General features: G+C 48.0%; 1 protein-coding gene across 2 annotated transcripts in view; it reads right to left on the reverse strand.

Moving 5' to 3' along the window:
* Window positions 1–23,147, reverse strand: part of PIKFYVE (phosphoinositide kinase, FYVE-type zinc finger containing) — a 460,760-nt gene that overhangs the window by 371,225 nt on the left and 66,388 nt on the right. Inside the window, exons 8-12 of one of the 2 annotated variants that reach the window (XM_075317791.1) lie at window positions 18,376–18,514; window positions 17,508–17,665; window positions 2,306–2,417; window positions 1,597–1,744; window positions 587–754 (exon numbers count right to left, since the gene is read on the reverse strand). In XM_075317791.1, the coding sequence (XP_075173906.1) occupies window positions 587–754; window positions 1,597–1,744; window positions 2,306–2,417; window positions 17,508–17,665; window positions 18,376–18,514 (725 nt within the window). The remainder of the gene's footprint in view (window positions 1–586; window positions 755–1,596; window positions 1,745–2,305; window positions 2,418–17,507; window positions 17,666–18,375; window positions 18,515–23,147) is intronic. The other variant, XM_075317792.1, reaches the window with a different exon arrangement.

The following is a 23,147-nucleotide window of genomic DNA, read 5'->3' on the forward strand; positions in this document are numbered from 1 at the left end:
CTCCATTGAATCTCAGTGAGCTAGAGAATTGGCAATAATTGGCCTCTAGATGTGCAAATCTGATAGAGACATAACTCAGAACACTTACAGCAGAAATTGCAGCAAAAGGTGATCCTACAAAGTATTGACTCAGGGGCTGAATATAAATTCATGTCACAATTTTCAAATTTACCTTTTTCAAATATTTAGAAATCTATCTTTTCCTTTATACTTCACACATGCTACTTTGTGTTGGTATACCACATAAAATACATTCAAGTTTGCGGGCCTGATGAGAAAAAATATGGCTAAGTTCACTGGTTATCAATACTCTTTCAAAGCACTTTATGTACCACAAGACAAGGCTAAAAAATGTATTAGAATTTGTCTCACCTAAAACAGTCTGATACAGCCACAACAGTGGGAAAAAAAAACATTTATGGCTGCTAAAAAGTGGGAAAGCAAAAAAAAAAAAAAGTGGATTCTCATTTGCCTGATCATTCAGAAGTTAAAAAAAAGTCATCCTGTCACTGGATAAAACGCAAAATTCTGGGTATAAAAGGGTTAACAAGATTATGGCAGAGGCCATCTGTGACCGACTGAATACCTTTCTGGTCAGCAGGGTGAGGGGGCACATGGGGATACTTTGAGTGCTTCTTGATGTGGAAGTTGACGTTGTCCATCTCCACATTGAGGCTGATGGAAGCGGCAGAATCACTGTCCATAGCAGACTGGAAGCTGCTGACTGACGTACGTTTGCTAGGACTCGCAGAATCTTTGCATGACAAAGCAAGGGGAGAAAAGCAAAGGGAAGAGTAGGGAAAACAAAGGGTAGTCAGGGTGGAGGGGGGAAAACTACATTTAGTAAATGGAGGTCCCCAAGATCAGTCCTTAAATGCAAACAACAATTCAGGTTTAAACGTAGGGGCATAACAAGAATAAAGTGGAGGAAAAAGGCTGAATATATAGGTGGGCTTCAGGATAGATCCTTGGGGACTTCAAAATGAAGAATCTAGATTTCAGCACATAAAGCATTCACTACTAAATGCTGCACAGCAAATCACAGGAATGGCTGGTAATTGAAAGCCAGAACTAGCAGAAGCAGCAGGGGACATACATTAGAGGTCATGTGAAAAACAAGCTGCTAACAGGTACAACAATCATCTCCTTGGCTGTATAGATGATTAGTTTCTGCATTCAGGCACCACACATATTTACATGCTCTCATGCAGTCGTGATGCATGAAGTGTGCACTAATGTGAAATGTCTGCTGACCATGGGGTGTGCGCTTCAGTAACAGCACTGCGCACTTAGGTTGTAGCACAACCTCCACAGAGTGTAAAGAGTTATGTCAGGGGCTGGGTGTAAGCTCTGTGCATTCCCTTAAGGGGGATATCCTGCACCCCTTACCTCCTTATTGGTAGGCAGGCGGAGCTGTTGACATCAATGATCGTCTGCACCTGCTGGAAACGCGTCAGACCAGTGAGGTGGCCACCGAAGTAACATCAGCAGCACTTTCACCTCCTTGTGTAGATGTGAGATGCGCTGGACAATTTCTGACAACTTCCACACAAACGTTTATTGATTGTTATATATATATATATATATATATCTTACTGGTTAAGTTGTCTTCCCCTTCATCTGCAATCTGCTCTGTATCGCTGTCATCAAATTTTATGTCTTTAAACCAAGATGGCTCGGAATGTCCTTCCACAGAGTTCACTGAATCACTGTCGGGCGAGGGGGTCTCCGAAAACTCAGTACTCTGAAATGACAGTACAATCTCTTACGTAAAAGTTTTCCACAAAGTGCAGATCCCAAGGACAGATCGCTCAGATCTGTGCCGACACCAACATATCTCTGCTACACAATTACAATAGACGTTTTTCTCAGTTCAGAATAGTTAGGACGCATCCTTAGGAACAGCTATCAATATATAAATCGATCGGTATCCAACTCTCAGCCCCACCATACTGCTAGTTTAAGAAGGGACACTCCAGCCTTTTCTGCTGTACTTACCTGCCCAGCATAGAATTTCAATCCAATCCACGGAAATCAGACCCAGTACAGACACTGGGCAAACAGAGAAAAAGCTGATCAGCAGGGGGTGCAGAAAGTAAGACCCTATCAATTAAGTTTCAGTGATCGATCCCAGGAATAGGCCATCAATATTCTGAATCTAAGGAACTGCATTAAGAACACATTAGGCTACTTCCCGTTTACTGTTTAATGATGGATAAAATATATCTTTGTGACGTCCTGGTAACTCTGACAGGTAGTGTTGTCACAATTGCCGTTAGATGGGGCAGCGGTTGTAGATAGCTACCTGTAAAGGTCGGTACAAGGCATATTCATCCCGGAAAAGCTGATCATGGTGGGTAATACAGTCCAGCCATCTGCCATCAACAAGGGCTTGTCCAATAGCTATAGCCTGAGCTCTGAAAATCAAAAGCAATCAATGAGTTCAGGATGGAAAAAAAATGAATCAACTTTATGTATCAATGTAAAACACAAATGTAAAAGGCAAAACAAAGCAGCACCAGAGCAAACTAGGTTATTGGTGTAAGCCTTCAGGACCCGAACCACTGCTTCTGTAATACTGAAAACATAGTATCAAAGGCAGCACCTCAAAAAGAAAAACTTCACTTACTGACCCTGCACAATATAGCACTAGTGAAAGGCTGAAACATAGTAAACACATGAAGGATTTATTCAGATAGTGCTAATTCCTAAGGTGACATAGCAGGTGGCTCCTGTGCATTGATCACTAGAAGCAGAAACAGAAAATGGTCCCTCCATCAACTCACGTTCAGAACAAACAGGTTGTATGTATTGTTGGGGGTGGTACTTCACACTTGCGTTTTGTTTTTTTTTTGGCGCAATACGCTGTCTTGGGAAACCGCGGAATCCATTAACGGATTCCGCCGTTTCCCATAGACTTGCATTGATGACGGATTGTGCCAAAAGTACCTGCGTTGCTTCCGTTGGCTGACGCTGCGTTGCTTCCGCCGAGCGGAAGCAACGCAGCATGTAACGTTAATAGCTTGCGTCAAAATGACGACCAGCATCGGATTCCGTTGCTTCCGTTAAAATTTATAATGGCTCCCTATGGTAGCGGATCAGCTAACGGATTCCTGTGAAATAACGGATCCGTTGCATCCGTTGACCCCACAAAAAAAACGGATTTTTGTGTACTCACCGTAAAATTGTTTCTCTTAGCCATCATTGGGGGACACAGGACCATGGGTGTTATGCTGCTTATCCATAGGAGGACACTAAGTAGATGCCAAAGGCATTAGCTCCTCCTCTGCAGTATACACCCCCTGGCCAGGCCAGGCAACCTCAGTTTTAGTACACAAGCAGTAGGAGAAAAAAATAGTAAGAACTTATCTTAACGGAGGAACATGAGAAAAAGAATCATAACCAAATAAGGTACTGAGAGAACTAAGGCCCAACAGGGCAACAGGGTGGGTGCTGTGTCCCCCAATGATGGCTAAGAGAAAACGATTTTACGGTGAGTACACAAAAATCCGTTTTTCTCTGACGCCTCTTTGGGGGACACAGGACCATGGGACGTCCTAAAGCAGTCCATGGGTGGGAAAAATAAAAGAAAGACAACACAACCCAAGGACGAGGAACCAGTCCCAGACAGTTTGGAGCGCCTACTGAGAGAGGTGCTCTACTGCCGTTTGCAGAATTTTCCTACCCAGATTTGCCTCAGCTGAAACCTGGGTATGAACTCTGTAATGCTTTGAAAAAGTATGTAGGCTAGACCATGTCGCAGCCTTACACATCTGTTCCACTGAAGCCTGATGCCGAATGGCCCACGAAGCGCCAACTGCTCGCGTGGAATGAGCCCGCAACCCACTAGGAATGGGCTTGAGTTGCAAGCGGTAGACTTCCTGGATCGCAGAGCGAATCCAGCGAGCCAGACTTGCCTTTGAAGCTGCCTGTCCCTTCTTAGGCCCCTCAGGAATGACGAACAAAGAGTCCGTTTTCCTAAAGGGGGCTGTCCTGGATATGTAATATCAGAGAGCTCGGACGAGGTCTAACGAATGCAGAGACCTTTCCACCCTATGAACTGGGTGCGGACAAAAGGAAGGCAGAACAATGTTCTCATTCAAATTAAACTGGGTAGGAACCTTTGGAAGAACCACCTTGTCCTGGTGAAAGATCAGAAAAGGCTCGCGGCAAGAGAGTGCTGCCAGCTGCGAAACCCGTCTGATGGACGTAATTGCCACCAGGAATGTTACCTTCCAGGACAGCAGAGCAAGGGAGGATTCCTTGAGAGGTTCAAAGGGGGACCTCTGGAGACCGTCCAGAACGAGATTGAGGTCCCATGGGTCCAGCGGCCATTTGTACGGGGGAACTAGATGGGAAACACCATGGAGGAAGGTCTTGACTGGCGGGTTTTGAGCCAGGCGGCATTGGTAGAAGATTTAGAGCGCTGAGACCTGCCCTTTAAAGGGAGCTGAGGGCCAACCCCGCTTGCAAGCCAGACTGCAGAAAATCAAGAATTCTGGGGATGTTCAGAGGCATAGGCTGGACGTTAGTTTCCCTGCACCATGAAAGGAAGATTTTCCACGTACGGTGATAAATGCGGGATGAAGCAGGCGTTCGGGCGCTGATCATGGTGGAGATAACCGTGGGGGAGAATCCCGCTCTTGTTAATACCCAGGTCTCAATGGCCATGCCGTCAGCTTCAGGTCTCTGGAGTTCTGATGGGAAATGGGCCCTTGGGTCAGCAAGTCTGGAATGTCTGGAAGGCGCCACGGTGCATCTGTGAGCATTTGTACTAATTCGGTGTACCAGGCGCGCCTGGGCCAGTCCGGTGCTATCAGCATCACCGGCACTCCCTCTGCCTTGAACTTCCTGATTACCCACGGCAGCAGGGGTAGAGGTGGAAATATGTAAGGCAGGCGGAAGTGGTGCCAGGGGCAGACTAGAGCATCCGCGCCGATGGACTGCAGGTCGCGTGACCTGGATATGAACGCAGGTACCTTTGCATTCAACCTTGAGGCCATTAGGTCCACGTCTGGTGTACCCCAGCGATTGCAGATGTGTAGGAACACTTCTGGGTGGACAGACCACTCTCCGGCAGCCAGGCCTTGGCGACTTAGAAAGTGCGCTGCCCATTTCTCTACTCCCGGTATGTGTACCGCTGATATCACTGACCCCGTTGATTCGGCCCAGCTGAGGATCCTGTGGGCCTAGAGATAAGTCGCTTTGCTGCGGGTGCCCCCCTGCCGATTGATATAGGCTACAGTTGTTGCATTGTCCGATTGGACTCGAATCTGACGACCCGCTAGCAGAGGGTGGAACGCCCTGAGCGCGATGAAGATCGCGCAGATTTCCAGGATGTTTATGGGTAGGGAAGACTACTGGGGCGTCAAACGTCCTTGAGCAGTGTGGTGCCGGTACACTGCTCCCCAGCCTAGGAGGCTGGCGTCCATGGTGAGGACCAGCCAGTTCACTGGGAGAAAAGATCTCCCCTTGAATAGGGATGAGGACCGAAGCCACCAGCGGAGTGCATACCTGACTGCAGGCGTCAGGTGAAGATGTTTGTCCAGGGAAAAGGGGCTCTTGTCTCAGGCAGCTATAAGTGCCAACTGCAGAGGACGGAGGTGCAGCTGAGCAAAGGGCACTGCCTCCATAGCCGCCACCATCCTGCCTAGCACCCTCATGCTGAATCGAATGGAGTCGGAGGACGTAGAAGGCAGCGTACCACTTGTCGTAGAGCTATCGCCTTGTCCTGAGGGAGAGATATCAAGCACCGATGGGTGTCCAGGGACATTCCCAGGAAGGTGATGGATTGTGATGGGACCGGGGATGATTTGTCTAGATTCAGTAGCCACCCTAAGCGGGATAGGGTGTCCGCGGTGATCTGCACACTGGTTGAGCAGTAGCGGAAGGAGGGGGCCTTGATGAGGAGGTCGTCTAAGTAAGGCAGAACGACTACTCCCCTGGCGTGAAGGACACTCATTGCGGCCACCATGGTGAAGACCCTTGGTGCGGTGGCAAGGCCTAAGGGTAGGGCTACGAATTGAAAATAGGAGTCCTGAACCGCGAAGCGGAGGAACTTTTGGTGAGCTGGGGCGATGGGTATGTGCAGGTACGCGTCCTTGATAGCTATGGAGGCAAGGAATTCCCCTTTGACCATGGATGCAATAATGGACCTTAGGGACTCCATTCTGAATCTCCGTATGTGCACATGTTTGTTCAGGTGTTTGAGGTCCAGGATGGGTCGAACTAACCCATCCTTTTTGGGAACCACAAAAATGTTTGAATAAAAAACCCCTGAACTTCTCGTAATCCGGGACAGGTATTATCACTCCTGCCATTTGGAGCGAGTGGATTGCTGAGAAAAAGGCCTCGCGTCGTTTTTGAGTCTTTGGGGGGCTTGAGAGAAAGAATTTCGTACCCGACCCCCGAGCCGGTTCTATGTGGTAACCGGAAGACACAAGGTCTCGCACCCATTTGTCGTCTGAGGCAGCAGCCCAGATGTGTTGGAAGAGCCGCAGTCGACCCCCTATAATGAGGGTGTCTTCCGGGGTGTCGAAGGAGTCATGAGGGGGGCAAACGTCGTGGACGAGCCTCCCTAGTCCTGGACTATTTTGGTCTAGGCTGCCATGACAAAGTGGGTTTCGGGGAGAGGTACTCTTCCCTCCCGTGGCGTCCGAAATGAGCTTGTCCAAAAGTTCGCCAAACAATCGGTCTGAAAAATAGGGAAGACCCGTGAGAGACTTCATGGAGGCAGAGTCCGCTCGCCATTGTCGGAGCCAGAGAGCTCTGCGGATGGCTATGGTATTTGAGGCGGCAAATGCTGCGCAGGTAGCAGCATCAATGGAGGCCTACATCAGGTACTCCGCCGCAGTGGCAATTTGAGCTGTTACCTCTGTGAAGGTATGAGGAAATTGGGATTCCTCAAGCGAAGTGTTAAGGGATTCTGCCCAGACCAAGATCGCCTTTGCGACCCACACCAAGGCAAAGGAGGGCGAGAGGGAGGAACCCGCAGCCTCAAAGGCAGAGCGGGCGAGGTGCTCCACCTGTCTGTCTGTCAGGTCCTTGATGGAGGAGCCATCGGGTAAAGACAGGAGCGTCTTTGTGGCAAGGCGGGAGACCGGGGGGGTCGACCGAGGGTGGATCGGCCCAGCCCTTATGGGCAGGTGAGGCAAAGGGGTACCGGGCCTCCATGAGTTTTCGGTTACCGAAGCGCTTGTCAGGTTTCTCCCTTTGCTGTGTGAGAATATCTTGAAACTCTGGGTGATCAGCGAAAACCTTTTGGGGTTTCTTTGCCCTCTTAAAGGAGACCGCATAGTCAGTGGTAGTGGATGGGGAATCCTCCACATGCAGAGTTTGGTTGATTGCTGCGATAAGGGAGTCTGTTGCAGTTTGATCATCTGGGAAGGTTGTGACCAAGGAATCATCCTTGTACAAACAGCATTCTCCCTCCTCCAGCTCTTCAGAAGCCGTGGAACGTGTGGGAGAGTCTGCCCTGTGTGCTACCGAGGGAGAGCCCTGGGGGCCATGAGAGAGTGCTGGAGACACCTGGCCGTGTGCCCTTTTTCTGATCCATGCAACCGGTGAAGTATGGGCCCGTATTTCCTCAGAAGGACCCTCCATAGGGGTGACAATAAGCTGCGTTCCATCCGGGGGCCCAGAAGCGTGCGGAGGACAATATTGCATAGCCAGCACCAGGTTCTGGGACAGTTTTTCCATGGATTGGGACAGAAACTGTGCCCATTCCGGTGGGCTGGGAGCTCTAGGCTCTGGGCTGACTGTTGCAGCGGTGGTGGCAGGGGGTTTTGGGGGGCTACAGGGGCACAGGACTCACAGAAAGAAGAGGTGTGTTTACGTGGTAGCTCAGCGTGGCACGTAGTGCAGGCTGAATAATAGACTATGTGAGCCTTAGCACTCTTAGTAACCTTAGAATTTTGCATGTTCCTGGTAGGAGTATGCCAGGAGGGGAGCAATGATCTGCAGAGCTACAGTGAAGCAGTGAGAAGCAAGGTTCGTATTTGCTTCGGTGTACCTCACCAGAATCAGCCGATGGCCCTGCGCCCTCAGGAAGGAGTAAACCCGCTCTGTGTGGAGATCTCCGCGCGCTTTCCTGGGGGGATGGGTTGGCTTATCTCGGCCCGAGGGGAGCGGGGCTTAGGGCTAAAAAAAGGCGCCGAGAAGAAGTCAGTTGTAAGTAGTGGAAAAACAGCGGGAAGGGAACTCCCCCCTCCCTCCAGCCAGCACAAAGCTAGTGGGAATAAAGACTGAGTTCATGAGTCCTGGAAGCCCTCCCCCGCCACCGGTATATTGTCTCTGCAGGATTCCCTGCAATCATCAAGGGACTCCCCCCTCCCTCCAGCTAGCACGTAGCTATGGTGGGAATACAGCCTGTGAGATCATTAGTTCTAGGAGCCGTCTTACTCCCTTTGCCTGGGAAAACAGTCAGGGAGGATCTCACCTTAAACACTGCCTCAGTCCAGGCAGTGGAAATAGAGTCAGCCTGTTGTGTCCGGCCACACAGGTGCAATGTATCAACTCCGTGCCTGCAAAAGGAGCTGAAAAAGTGAGCCTCTGCCCTGGGCCTCTGGAAAATCGGTGTCTGTGGGACCCATCGTCCAGTAAGTTGCAGCCCAGGATCCAGCGTCGCAGGAGGGGGTACAGGGAGGCAACACTCCGTGTTCCCGCCCGTTGATGGTATTGGGAGATCGGTCCCTAGGGGAACCGTCGCCCTCAAAAAATAACAAAAAACCTTGAAAGGATGTGCCTCCTACAGACATTTAGCTAAAACTGAGGTTGCCTGGCCCGGCCAGGGGGTGTATACTGCAGAGGAGAATCTAATGCCTTTTGCATCTACTTAGTGTCCTCCTATGGATAAGCAGCATAACACCCATGGTCCTGTGTCCCGCAATGAGGCATCAGAGAAATAACAGATGCGTTAAAACGACGCAGCAACGGACCCAGCGGATTTCGCCCAACGCAAGTGTGAAACTAGCCTAAGAAATCATAAGAATAATTATACTGGTTTTCACTTCAATATTGTTAGTTATGCACTTTAACTAGACTAAAATAAAGGGGACACTTAAACACCACAATGCAACTCCAAGTGAATCACACTTCTGTGAAATCAGCTTGTCTAGCTATGCAGCTACACTGATTGTGATCAATTTCTCCATGGAACAGACAACAGGTAGAAATGAGGAGTAGTTCTGCAGGTGGTGACCACAGAACATTTCTCTGTTCTCATCATTTTTGTCTGTTGTTTTGGTCACTTTTGCATTTTGTCATTGCTCTCCCCCCTGGAGGTAGCACAGAGGTTGCTCAAGTGGTGCTGTTGATCAAGTTTGGCAAATCAATGCAAGCTGTGGCAAGGTTAGCTGTGTCTGTCAGCACATTGTCCAGAGCATGGAGCAGATACCAGAAGACAGGCGAGTACACCAGGGGATGTGGAGGGTGCCATAGGACGATAACAAATGTCCATGAGTCTGGTCAAACTGTCAGAAATAGATTCCATGATTGTGTTATGAGGGCCTGACATCCACAAGTGGGTGTTGCGCTTACAGCCCAACACCGTGCAGGGCGATTGCCACAAAATACCAAGATTTGTCGATTCGACATTGGCGCCCTGTGCTCTTCACGGATGAGAGCAGGTTCACACTGAGCCCATGTGACAGATATGATTGAGTCTGGAGACGGTTTGGAGAACGTTCTGCTGCCTGCAACATCCTCCAGGATGACCAGTTTAGCAGTGGGACAGTGATGGTGTGGTGGCATTTCATTGGAGGGCTGCACATCCCACCATGTGCTAGCCAGTGGTACCCCGACTAACATTAAGTACCGAAATGAGATCCTCAGACCCATTGTGAGACCACATGCAGATACAGTGGGCCCAGAGTTCCTTCTGATGCATGACAATGCTAGATCTAATGTGGCTCAAGTGTGTCAGCAGTTGTTGCATGATGAAGGCATTGATGCTAAAGATTGGTCTGCCTGTTCTCCAGACCTGAATCCAGCCAAGCACATCTGGGACATCATGTCTTGCTCCATCCACCAACGCCACATTGCACCCAGACTGTCCAGGAGTTGACTAATGCTTTAATCCAGGTCTGGAAGGAGATCCCTCAGGAGAACATCCACCGCTTCATCAAGAGCATGTCCAGCCATTGTAAGAAGGTCATACAGGCACATAGAGGCCACACACACTAGTGAGCCTCATTTCCTTGTCTTGAGGCATTTCTACTGAAGTTGGATCCGCCTGTAATTTGATTTTCCAGTTTGACTTTGAGTATCATTCTAAATCCAGACGCCCATGGGATATTAATTTTCATTTATGTTTTATTCTTCTCATTGCACTGCACTATGTAATTAATAATGATTTGCAGCTGAAATATTTCATTTACTGAGATCTAGGATGTGGTGTCTTAGTGTTCTTCTTATTTTTTTGAGCAGTGTATTTACCTACACAGAACACATGAAATACTGTTAGATTTGATGGGTCACAGCACATCAATAAATATACTATAATACCTGTAGTTCTAATATATTCCCACAAGGGGCAGGAATGGCCAGTATCTTATTATTGAACTTAATTTGTACTTAATTTTGTGGTGTACCACCAGGACAAGCACAGATGTTCCCACCGGAAATGATCTTCAGCTCGTTCTAACTTAGATCCGTCTGCCCAATCATGCAGTATTCAGAGAACTAGGCCCGGCACTATACTGTGTACATGCCGTCAGACATAAGTGGTGGTCTCAGACACTGCCTATATGTGCGAGGAGGAGTGCATCCAAATCCACACACAACCAGTACTGGGCAAAAGGTTTTAGCAGATGTGTAAAAATGCTACAATGTAAAAATACTTACAAAAAAATGAAATGTTAAATTTTTTTTTAGCAATTAAGTAAATGCAAAGTGAATGAAAAAAAAGAGAAATCTAAAAGCAAATTATTATTTGGTGTGACCGCCAATTGCCTGTAAAGCAGCATCAGAGAATTAATTTTTCTAGTAACACTCTCACACAGTTTGTAAAGGAACTTAGGAGGAAAGTTGTTCCCAACATCTTTGAGAACTACCCACAGCTCTGTGTATGAGGCCTGCGGGTATCGTTCTGTCTCTTCATCTAATCGCAGGCAGACTTAATGTTGGGATCAGGGCTCTGGAGGGGTACAGCATCACTTCCAAGATTCCTTGATCCTTTTACTTTAAATCTAGCTTTTTATGACACTGGCTGTATGTTGGATTTATTACCAGGATGCAGTATACATTTCTGAAGAAGGAGAATTCCCCCTACATGGGTCCTCCATAGAGCCCTGATCTCAACATCATCGAGTCTCTTTGGGATTACATGGAGACAGGATGATTTGTACAAACCTCATACACAGAAGATTTGTGGTGAACTCTCCTAGATGTTTGGAACAATCTCCCATCAGAGTTCCTTCTAAACCTGTATTGAGTCTGCCTAGAACAATTGATGCTTTGATGCCGTTTTGAAGACAATGAATAGTCACATCAATGTGAGATAGATTTCGCCTTTGTACATTTAGTTGGTATTTTGTTAACTGACAGAACAAACTACTAACATTTCTATTTTTGAAAACATTCTTACTTTGCAGCATTTGTTCCATATGTGCCAAAACGTGTGTACAGTACTGTATGTCCACAGATATAAATATATTATATATGGGGAAAATTTTGGAAGACATGGAAAAAATGCTGCAAAGTAAGAAAGTTTTCAAAAATAGAGATATAGGGATCTGTGTACATACATGTACAATACATACACACTTAATTATATGAAATGTGGATGAACTGTATCACCTGACCCACAAAGCACAAAAGTTGGTTCATACCCTTTATTGTTATTATTATGCTTCGCATATGTAGACCCATCATATTATACAGCGCTTCACAGGCATCATCACGGTTACAAATGGGACTCACAATCCAGATTCACTATTAGTAAAGGGCCCATTACACGCTACGATATATCTAACGATATGTCATCGGGGTCACGTCGTTAGTAACGCACATCCGGCATCGTTTGACATATCTTAGCGTGTGACAGCTACAAGCGACTGTGAATGAGCAAAAATACTCACCTTATCGTTGCTCGTTGACATGTCGCTCATTTTCAAAAAAAATCGATCGTCCTTCGGCGCGCCGGTTGTTCATTGTTCCCAAGGCAGCACACATCACTCCGTGTGACACCCCGGGAACAATGAACTGCAGCTTAACTGCGTCCCGCCGGTAATGCGGAAGGAAGTGGGCTGGATGTTACGTCCCGCTCATCTCAGCCCCTCCGCTTCTATTGGGCGGCCGCTGTGTGACGTCGCTGTGACGCCGAACGTCCCTCCCCCTTCAGGAAGAGGATGTTCGCCGCCCACAGCAAGGTCATTCAGGAAGTAAGTACGTGTGACGGGGGTTACCGACTTTGTGCGACATGGGCAACAAATTGCCCGTAACGCACAAACAATGGGGGCGGATGCAATCGCACATGCGAACGCACGATAAATCGACCCGTGTAACGGGCCCTTAAGTCTCTGGACGGTGGGAGGAAACCGGAGAACCCGAAGGAAACCACACAAACATGGGGAAAAATGATCAATGTGCCTCACAACACTTTAAAAATAACATGGTTCTAGTATATTAGCATAGTTGATTTAAAGGAGTAAAGAAATTTCAGAAATATTTTTTTATTTCATTCATTATTTTATATACACACACACTATATCACACGAGTACACCCCTCACATTATTGTAAATATTTATATACTTTACTAATAATAATAACAACATTTTCATGGGACAACACTGAAGATCTGACTTGTTGATACAATGTAAAAGTAGTCAGTGTACAGCTTGTATAACAGTATAAATTTGTTGCTCCCCCCTAATAACACCAATCCATTAAGGACTAAACCGCAGGCAACAAAAGTGAAAACACCCCTAAGTGAATATGGACAAGTTGAACCCAAAAGTGTCAATATTTTGTGTGGTCACCGTTATTTCCAAAAACTACTTTAACTCTCATGGGTATGTAGTTCACTAGATTTTAAGGAGCCACTGGATCCTCTTCCATCCTCCATGATGACAGTACGGCACTGGTGGATGACAAAGATGTTGCATTCCTCAACCTTCTCTTTGAGGATGCCCCACAAATGCTCAATAGGGTATAGGTTTGGAGACATGCTTAGCCAGTCCAACACCTTTACCCTCAGTTTCCTTAACAAGGTAGTGGTCGTCTTGGAGGTGTGCTTGTGGTCAATACCATGTATCTGAAGGGAGGTGGATCATGCTCTGCTTCAGTATGTCACACTGCATGTTGGTATTCATGGTTCCCTCAATAAACTGTAGCTCCCCACAGCCAGAAGCACTCATGCAGTCCATAACCATGACACTCCCACCACCATGCTTGACTGTAGGCAGGATACATTCGTCATTGTACTCCTCACCTGGTTACTACCACACACGCTTGACATCATCTGAACCAAATAGATTTATCTTGGTCTCACAGGACATGGTTCCAGTAATCCATGTTCTTAGTCTGCTTGTCTTCAGCAAACTGCGGGCTTTCTTGAGCATCATCTTTAGAAAAGGCTTCCTTCTGGGATGACAGCCATGTATATGAATTTGATGCAGTGTGCAGCATATAGTCTGAGCACTAACAGCCGGACCCCTCACAGTGTAACCTCTGCAGCAATACTTACAACACTCCATACTTCTATTTTGAAAAGACAACCTCTGGATATGATGATGACCACATGCACTCAACTTCTTTGGTCAATCATAGCGAGGCCTGTTCTGAGTGAAACCTGTTGTGTTAAACTGCTGTATAGTCTTGGCCATTGTGCTCCAGATCAGTTTCAAGGTATTCACAATCTTATTATAGCCTAGGCCATCTTAATGTAGAGCAACAATTCTTTTTTTCAGATCCTCAGAGGATCCTTTGCCATGAGGTGCCATAATGTTGAACTTCCAGTGACCAGTAAGGGGTACTTTGCACACTATGACATCGCAAGCCGATGCTTGAGATGCAGAGTGCGATAGTACCCGCCCCTGTCGCAATAGCGATATCTTGTGATTGCTACTGTAGCGAACATTATCGCTACGGCAGCTTCACATGCACTTACCTGCCCTGCGACGTCGCTCTGGCCGACGAACCACCTCCTTCCTAAAGGGGCGGGTCGTGGGCGTCACAGCGACGTCACACGGCAGGCGGCCAAAAGAAGCGGAGATGAGCAGGATGTAAAGATCCCGCCCACCTCCGTCCTTCTGCATTGTAGCCAGGACGCAGGTAGGAAATGTTCCTCGCTCCTGCGGCTTCATACACAGCGATGTGTGCGGCCGCAGGAATGAGAAACAACATCGTACCTGTCGCTGCACCGGCATTATGGAAATGTCGGACCCTACACCGATGATATGATAACGACGCTTTTGCGCTCGTTAATCGTATCAAAAAGGATTTGCACACTACGATATCGTCTGCGATGCCGGATGTGCGTCACTTTCGATTTGACCCCACCGACATCGCACCTGCGATGTCGTAGTGTGCAAAGCTCCCCTAAGAGTGTGTCAGCGATAACACCAAATTTAGCACACCTGATCTCCATTCACACCTAAGGTCTTGTAACACTAATGAGTCACATGACACCGGGGAGGGAAAATGGATAATTGGACACACTTAAGGTGGCTTTACACACTGCAACATCTCAAACGACATCGCTGTAACGTCACCGGTTTTGTGACGTAATAGCGACCTCCCCAGCGACATTGCAGTGTGTGAAACACACCAGCGACCTGGCCCCTGCTGTGAAGTTGCTGATCGCTACAAATCGTTCAGGACCATTCTTTGGTCCTTTGTTTCCCACTGTGCAGCAAAGTCTCAGTGTGTAAAGGGGACTTAAAACACTGGAAACGAGTGATGTGTCACAATATCTGTCAATCACTATTCTCTGTCAGTCGGTCTCTCCCTCTCGGTCTCTATACTCTCTCTGTCGGTCCGTCACTATCTCTGTCCCTCTCGCACAGTCTGTCGGTCATTTTCCCCTCCTCTCTCATACTCACCGATCCCCGGCGCGGCACTGCACGGCATTCACACTGCTGCGGCGGCTTTTCCCCTTTTGAAAAAGCCGGCTGCTCATTAAACAATTTCGTATTCCCTACTTTCCCCGCCCACAGGCGCCTATGATAGGTTGCAGTGAGACACGCCCCCACGCTGAGTGACAGGTGTCTCACTGCACCCAATCACAGCAGCCGGTGGGCGGGTCTATACTGTGCAGTGAAATAAATAATTAAATAATTAAAAAAAACGGCGTGCGGTCCCCCCCCAATTTTAATACCAGCCAGATAAAGCCATACGGCTGAAGGCTGGTATTCTCAGGATGGGGAGCTCCACGTTATGGGGAGCCCCCCAGCCTAACAATATCAGTCAGCAGCCGCCCAGAATTGCCGCATACATTATATGCGACAGTTCTGGGACTGTACCCGGCTCTTCCCGATTTGCCCTGGTGCGTTGGCAAATCGGGGTAATAAGGAGTTATTGGCAGCCCATAGCTGCCAATAAGTCCTAGATTAATCATGTCAGGCGTCTCCCCGAGAAACCTTCCATGATTAATCTGTAAATTACAGTAAATAAACACACACAACTGAAAAAATCATTTATTAGAAATAAAAAACAAACACACATTCCCTCATCACCAATTTAATCAGCCCCAAAAAGCCCTCCTTGTCCGGCGTAATCCACGGACCTCCAGCGTCGCATCCAGCTCTGCTGCATGGAGGTGACAGGAGCAGCAGAAGACACCGCCGCTCCTGTCACCTCCACGCAGCTAATGAAGACAGCCGCGCGATCGGCTGAGCTGTCACTGAGGTTACCCGCTGTCACTGGATCCAGCGGTGGATCCAACGGTGGCCGCGGGTAACCTCAGTGGCAGCTCAGCTGATCGCGCTACTCACCGCCGCTCCGGTCAGCTCCACGCAGCAACTGAGGTGAGTAGCGCGATCAGCTGAGCTGTCACTGAGGTTACCCGCGGCCACCGCTGGATCCACCGCTGGATCCAGTGACAGCGGGTAACCTCAGTGACAGCTCAGCTGATCGCACGGCTGTCTTCATTAGCTGCTTGGAGGTGACAGGAGCGGCGGTGTCTTCTGCTGCTCCTGTCACCTCCATGCAGCACAGCTGGAAGCGACGCTGGAGGTTCGTGGATTACGCCGGACATGGAGGGCTTTTTGGGGCTGACTAAATTGGTGATGAGGGAATGAGTTTGTGTTTTTTATTTCTAATAAATGATTTTTTCAGTTGTGTGTGTTTATTTACTGTAATTTACAGATTAATCATGGAAGGTTTCTCGGGGAGACGCCTGACATGATTAATCTAGGACTTATTGGCAGCTATGGGCTGCCAATAACTCCTTATTACCCCGATTTGCCAACGCACCAGGGCAAATCGGGAAGAGCCGGGTACAGTCCCAGAACTGTCGCATATAATGTATGCGGCAATTCTGGGCGACTGCTGACTGATATTGTTAGGCTGGGGGGCTCCCCATAACGTGGAGCTCCCCATCCTGAGAATACCAGCCTTCAGCCGTATGGCTTTATCTGGCTGGTATTAAAATTGGGGGGGACCGAACGCCGTTTTTTTTAATTATTTAATTATTTATTTCACTGCACAGTATAGACCCGCCCACCGGCTGCTGTGATTGGGTGCAGTGAGACACCTGTCACTCAGCGTGGGGGCGTGTCTCACTGCAACCAATCATAGGCGCCTGTGGGCGGGGAAAGTAGGGAATACGAAATTGTTTAATGAGCGGCCGGCTTTTTCAAAGTAGTAAAAGCCGCCGCAGCAGTGTGAATGCCGTGCAGCGCCGAGCCGGGGACCGGTGAGTATGAGGAGGGGAAAATGACCGACAGACTGTGAGAGAGGGACAGAGATAGTGACAGACCGACAGAGAGAGAATAGAGACCGAGAGGGAGAGACCGACTGACAGAGAATAGTGATTGACAGATATTGTGACACATCACTCGTTTCCAGTGTTTGACTAGCTAGGTCGTTCTGCAGGTCCGGATCGCTGTTGCGTCGTTGGCCAGGTTTGCCTGTTTGACAGCTCACCAGAGACTCACCAGAGACTTTGTAGCGATCCCGGCCAGGTTGGAATCGCTGGTGGGATCGCTGAAAGTCTCAGTGTGTAAAGGGGCCTTTAGACCATTTTCACTTTTGATATCAACTATTTAGACATTAGTAGCTGTGTGTTGAGGTATTTAGGGAGGGCAAACCAAATCTACACTGTTATACAAGCTGTACACTGACTACTTCACATTCTATGAAAGTGTTATATACAATAAAATATTTTCAAAAATGTGAGGCATGTACTTACTTGTGTTATACTGTATATTACACATATATTTTATTATTATTCTGACTTTCTGACATTGCAAAATAAATATGATCTCTAAAATATTATTCTGAACTTAGCATAAAACAGTTGAGCGGTGTTCTTCTTTCTGCTCTAGTATAGCACCCAGGATTTTACCTTGTGGTAACGTGTCCGTTTCTGATCAGCCAGTTCACCAGCTCCTTGCCCACAATGCAGTTAGGGTATGTCCGCAGCCAGTACCGGTGGTCCTGAAATTCCATGCCACTATTGTGGTGACAGATTTTTTTCCACAATTCTTTCAGCTGCACAGAATCCTGTCACAATAAAATAGAGGCAGAAACAATGGTTACCTTATACATCAGCGGTGTTTGGTCTTGTAGAACAGCATGTTAGTCCCGATAGCAACCTATTCTTAAAAGAGTTAAACTCCTACGTTTTGTTGGGGAAAGGGAAACTTTTGCAAATCAGCCAAGCAAAATCAGGTATTAGGTTTCCCAGTTTATAGACACCTATACGTTGGCCAGAACATAAGATTTTCCTCTATGTACTACCCATAAAATGTATTTTAAATGGGCTCTACAGTGACTCAGCCACGATAATAATCGTGCTAGCATGGTACTCGTTATTGGTACAGGGGATGAGTAAATGAAAGGAGTATGGTGAAAAAATTATTGAATATCTGAACGAGAAAAAAAATTTAGAGCCGTTAAAAGCACATGTATGATCAAATGGGCTGAAATTGTTATCTGCTGGTGTGTCAGACCATGACACTGAAACACAACAAATATGGCAGCCATATTTTGCATCCAACCCCATATGCTGTGCTTTTAGATTTTTTTTTTAAACTCATTTTCTTATTTAGTATTTCTGTGTCCACCCTATCACAACTGTATGGATACGTGCGGTTTGTCTGTCCCTCAAGATATGTACAGGGCACATGAAGAGCTAAACAACATTAAAAATTTAAAAACAAAGCAGAATTTTTATGACGTCCTTGTGTGTAACGCAAAGTGGAATTTTATACCAAAAGTATCTTCCTCTCCTCCTCATTAGTGTCATTCTTCAGGTAAGTGCGAGATGCCTGGGGGCTCACTGATGATTCATAGGATGGTATCATAGGAGAGCCGGAACGGTCTAGTGACAGATTAGTAATACTGGCGGACCTATGGATAGTTAAAGAGGGAAAAAAAAGAAATCGATTTCAAAATTTTAAAGATCATGTTTTCAAAAGCCTCCAAATTGGTAATTAAACACCCATCCTGTACTTTAAATTTTAAACAATTTTTCTAAATACCTTTATTTAACAAAAAAAGAGAATTTTGTTTACTTACCGTAAATTCTTTTTCTTATAGTTCCGACATGGGAGACCCAGACCATGGGTGTATAGCTTCTGCCTCCGGAGGACACACAAAGTACTACACTAAAAGTGTAGCTCCTCCCTCCGAGCATATACACCCCCTGGATGACAAATCTAACCAGTTTAGTGCAAAAGCTGAAGGAGGACATCCACCCATAAGTAGAGATAGAGTAAAACCCGGAATAACCGGAACCTCTGTCTACAATAACAGCCGGTGAAAACACACGGAACAAGAACTGCCAACAGGCAACAGGGAGGGTGCTGGGTCTCCCATGTCGGAACTATAAGAAAAAGAATTTACGGTAAGTAAACAAAATTCTCTTTTTCTTCATCGTTCCTTATGGGAGACCCAGACCATGGGACGTCTCAAAGCAGTCCATGGGTGGGAAATAAACCGAAACTGAGAAGTAGGCAAAACCTAACTTCACAAATGGGCGACAGCCGCCTGAAGGATGCGTCTGCCCAAGCTCGCATCTGCCGAAGCATGAGCATGCACTTGGTAGTGCTTCGAAAAGGTGTGCAGACTAGACCAAGTGGCAGCCTGACAAACCTGCTGAGCCGTAGCCTGGTGCCTGAAAGCCCAGGAGGCACCGACAGCTCTGGTCGAGTGCGCCTTAATCCCTGGCGGTGGGGGCACCTGAGAACATTGGTAGGCATCGGATATGGCCGACCTAATCCAACGAGCTAGGGTCGGTTTAGAAGCCGAGAGACCCTTGCGCTGACCCGTGGTTAGCACAAAAAGAGAGGTGCACCGCCTAAGAGCGGCGGTGCGTGACACATAGATCCGGAGCGCCCGCACCAAATCCAAAGTATGCAACGCTTTCTCAAAGCGATGCACAGGGGCCGGACAAAAGGGAAGGCAATGAAATGTCCTGGTTAAGGTGGAAAGGAGACACCACCTTAGGGAGAAAGTCCGGAGTCGGACGGAGAACCACCTTGTCTTGGTGAAAAACCAAAAAGGGTGACTCCGAAGAGAGCGCAGCCAAATCAGAGACTCTCCTGAGAGACGTTATGGCCACCAGAAAGACCACTTTCTGTGAAAGTCGAAACAAAGAAACCTCCCTAAGAGGCTCAAAGGGGGGTTTCTGTAAGGCCGTGAGGACCAGATTAAGGTCCCAGGGATCCAAAGGCCGCCGGTAAGGAGGAATGATGTGAGATGCGCCCTGTATGAAGGTGCGCACCTGGGCCAGTCGGGCGATACGCCGCTGCAACAACACTGACAGAGCCGAGACCTGTCCCTTGAGGGAATTGAGGGATAGTCCTAGCTGCAGACCGGACTGTAGAAAGGACAGGATGGTCGGCAAAGAAAACGGCCAAGGAGCATGGCCGGAAGAGAGACACCAGGACAGGAAAATCCTCCAAGTCCTGTGGTAAATCCTGGCCGAGGAAGACTTCCGAGCCTGAGTCATAGTGTAGATGACCTCGGAAGGAATGCCTGAAGCCGTCAGGATCCAGGACTCAAGAGCCACGCCGTCAATCTGAGAGCCGCAGAATTCTGGCGGAAAAACGGACCTTGAGAGAGAAGGTCTGGGCGGTCCGGGAGATACCACGGCATTTCTACGGACAGACGGAGCAGGTCTGGGTACCAAGCTCGCCTGGGCCAGTCTGGAGCAATGATTATAACCCGACGGCCCTCCATTCTGATCTTGCGCAGGACTCTGGGCAAGAGAGCTAGAGGGGGAAACACGTAGGCCAGACGGAACTGGGACCAATCTTGAACCAGCGCGTCCGCTGCCAAGGCCTGAGGATCGTGTGAGCGAGCCACGTAAACCAGGACCTTGTTGTTGTGCCGGGATGCCATTAGATCCACTTCCGGAGTGCCCCACTTGCGGCAGATTGACCGGAACACTGCCGGATGCAGGGCCCACTCGCAGCTGTCCACGGTTTGACGGCTGAGATAATCTGCCTCCCAGTTTTCTACGCCTGGGATGTGGACTGCGGATATGGTGGACTTTGAGTCCTCCGTCCACTGAAGGATGCGTTGAACCTCCAACATCGCCAGGCGGCTGCGAGTCCCGCCCTGGTGATTGATGTAGGCAACTGCTGTCGCGTTGTCCGACTGGACTCGAATGTGCTTGCCCGCCAACAGGTGGTGAAAGGCTACGAGAGCTAGAAGTACAGCCCTGATTTCCAGCACATTGATCGAGAGGGCTGATTCGGACGGAGTCCAAGTGCCCTGTGCTCGGTGGTGGAGAAATACTGCTCCCCAGCCGGAGAGACTGGCGTCCGTGGTGAGGATTACCCAGGTCGGAGTCAGGAAGGAGCGTCCCTGAGACAGAGAGAGGGGCCGAAGCCACCACTGAAGAGAGCTCCTGGTCTGTGGCGACAGAGCCACTAGCCTGTGCAAGGAAGAGGTCCGCTTGTCCCAAAAGCGGAGAATGTCCAGCTGCAGAGGACGCAGATGGAACTGGGCAAAGGGAACCGCTTCCATTGACGCCACCATCTGACCCAGCACCTGCATGAGGTGCCTGATGGAATGACGGCGGGGCTTCAACAGAGAACGCACCGCCAGATGAAGGGACTGCTGTTTGACTAAGGGCAGCTTCACAAGTGCCGGCAGAGTCTCGAATTGCATCCCTAGGTACGTAAGTTTCTGGGTCGGGGTCAGAGTGGACTTGGGCAGATTGACAAGCCACCCGAAATGAACAAGCGTGGCGAGAGTGAGCGAGACACTCCGCTGACAGTCTGCACTGGATGAGGCCTTGACTAGAAGGTCGTCCAGGTAAGGGATTACTACCAACCCCTGGAGATGCAGAACCGCAACCACTGCTGCCATGACCTTGGTGAAAACACGAGGGGCCGTGGCTAACCCGAAGGGGAGAGCCACGAATTGGAAATGTTCCTCTCCGATTGCAAAACGTAGCCAACGCTGGTGTGAAACTGCAATTGGCACATGCAGATAGGCATCTCTGATGTCGATGGATGCTAGAAAATCTCCTTGGGTCATTGAGGCAATGACCGATCGCAGAGATTCCATGCGAAAGTGCCGCACCTGAACATGCTTGTTGAGAAGCTTGAGATCCAGGATGGGCCGGAAGGAACCGTCCTTCTTGGGGACTAGGAAGAGGTTTGAGTAGAAACCTCTGAACCGTTCCCGGGCGGGAACCGGAACAATTACTCCGTTGGCCTGCAAGGATGCCACGGCCTGTGAGAAGGCGGCGGCTTTGGAGCAGGGGGGAGTGGACATAAAAAATCTGTTTGGCGGGCTGGAAGAAAACTCTATCCTGTAGCCGTGGGAGATGATATCCCGCACCCACTGATCGGAGACGTGTTGAAACCACACGTCGCCAAAGTGGGAGAGCCTGCCACCGACCAAGGACGTTGCTGGCGCAGCCAGATAGTCAAGAGGAGGCTGCCTTAGTGGCAGCGGCTCCTCCGTTCTTCTGAGGACGCGGCTTCGCGCGCCAGCTGGGTTTTCGATCCTTGGCTGAGTTAGTGGACGAAGCTGAGGGCTTAGAGGATGACCAGTTAGAGGAACGAAAGCTCGACTGGTTCCTGCCCTGGACAGGTTTCCTGGTTTTAGAAAAAGGGAGGAATTCCAGGGCACTACTCAGTATTCAACAAGCCTATTTGTCCATTACAAAGAAAGTCCTGTATTCAGAGGCTGGAAGCAAACACCGGGGTGCTTATATCAATAGATAACAAATCTTGCAATGCAAAGTAGAAAAAGTATAGCACTCACCGGTTAAATTGCTGTGCAGAAAAACTGTTTATTTAAACAGCGGAGGTTACATGTGCGGAGAGGGCTGGTGGGGAGAGGGAGTGTGCGCTGTAGCAGACGACGGCCGTTTCGCACCTGTCCGATGCTTCAGCTGGTCTGATTAGGTATGACATCATATCCTTTTTATCCACAGCCAAAAAAAAAAAAAAAAAATTTTTTTTTTTTTTTTTTCCCTTTTTTGTGGTTGATGTCAAATAATTAAAACATATGTTAAAAACAAAGAATATACATACAATACTTGAATTTCAGCAACAATTTTCAGCAAACATATATAAATATACATGGAAGAAGCCAAATGCCTCATAAATCAACCCAGAAACACACTAAGGTCATTTTTATCATTTAACCCTAGAAGGCCTGTTGCGTTGAATCTCATAATAAATTCAGCCTCTTTTCTTAATAGCATTTTATGCGTATCACCTCCCCTAGCGTTAGGCTCAACCAATTCTATCCCTGCAAAGGATAATACATTGCAATCAGAATTATGAAATTCTCTTATATGGTTGATTAACCTAGTTGCCCCTATTCCACTATGAATGGAGTTCCTATGCTCTCTAAATCTTACAAAGAGCTGCCGTATCGTCTTCCCAATGTAAAAATATTGGCACGGGCAAAAAATCACGTAAACGACCATTTTAGTCCTACAGGTTATCAAATGCCGCACATAATGTGAATGGCCACCAATTACAAAAGAATTGCCCGTCATGTGAAAACTGCA

This window comes from Anomaloglossus baeobatrachus, chromosome 7 (assembly GCF_048569485.1).
Source record: "Anomaloglossus baeobatrachus isolate aAnoBae1 chromosome 7, aAnoBae1.hap1, whole genome shotgun sequence".
Taxonomy (NCBI): domain Eukaryota; kingdom Metazoa; phylum Chordata; class Amphibia; order Anura; family Aromobatidae; genus Anomaloglossus; species Anomaloglossus baeobatrachus.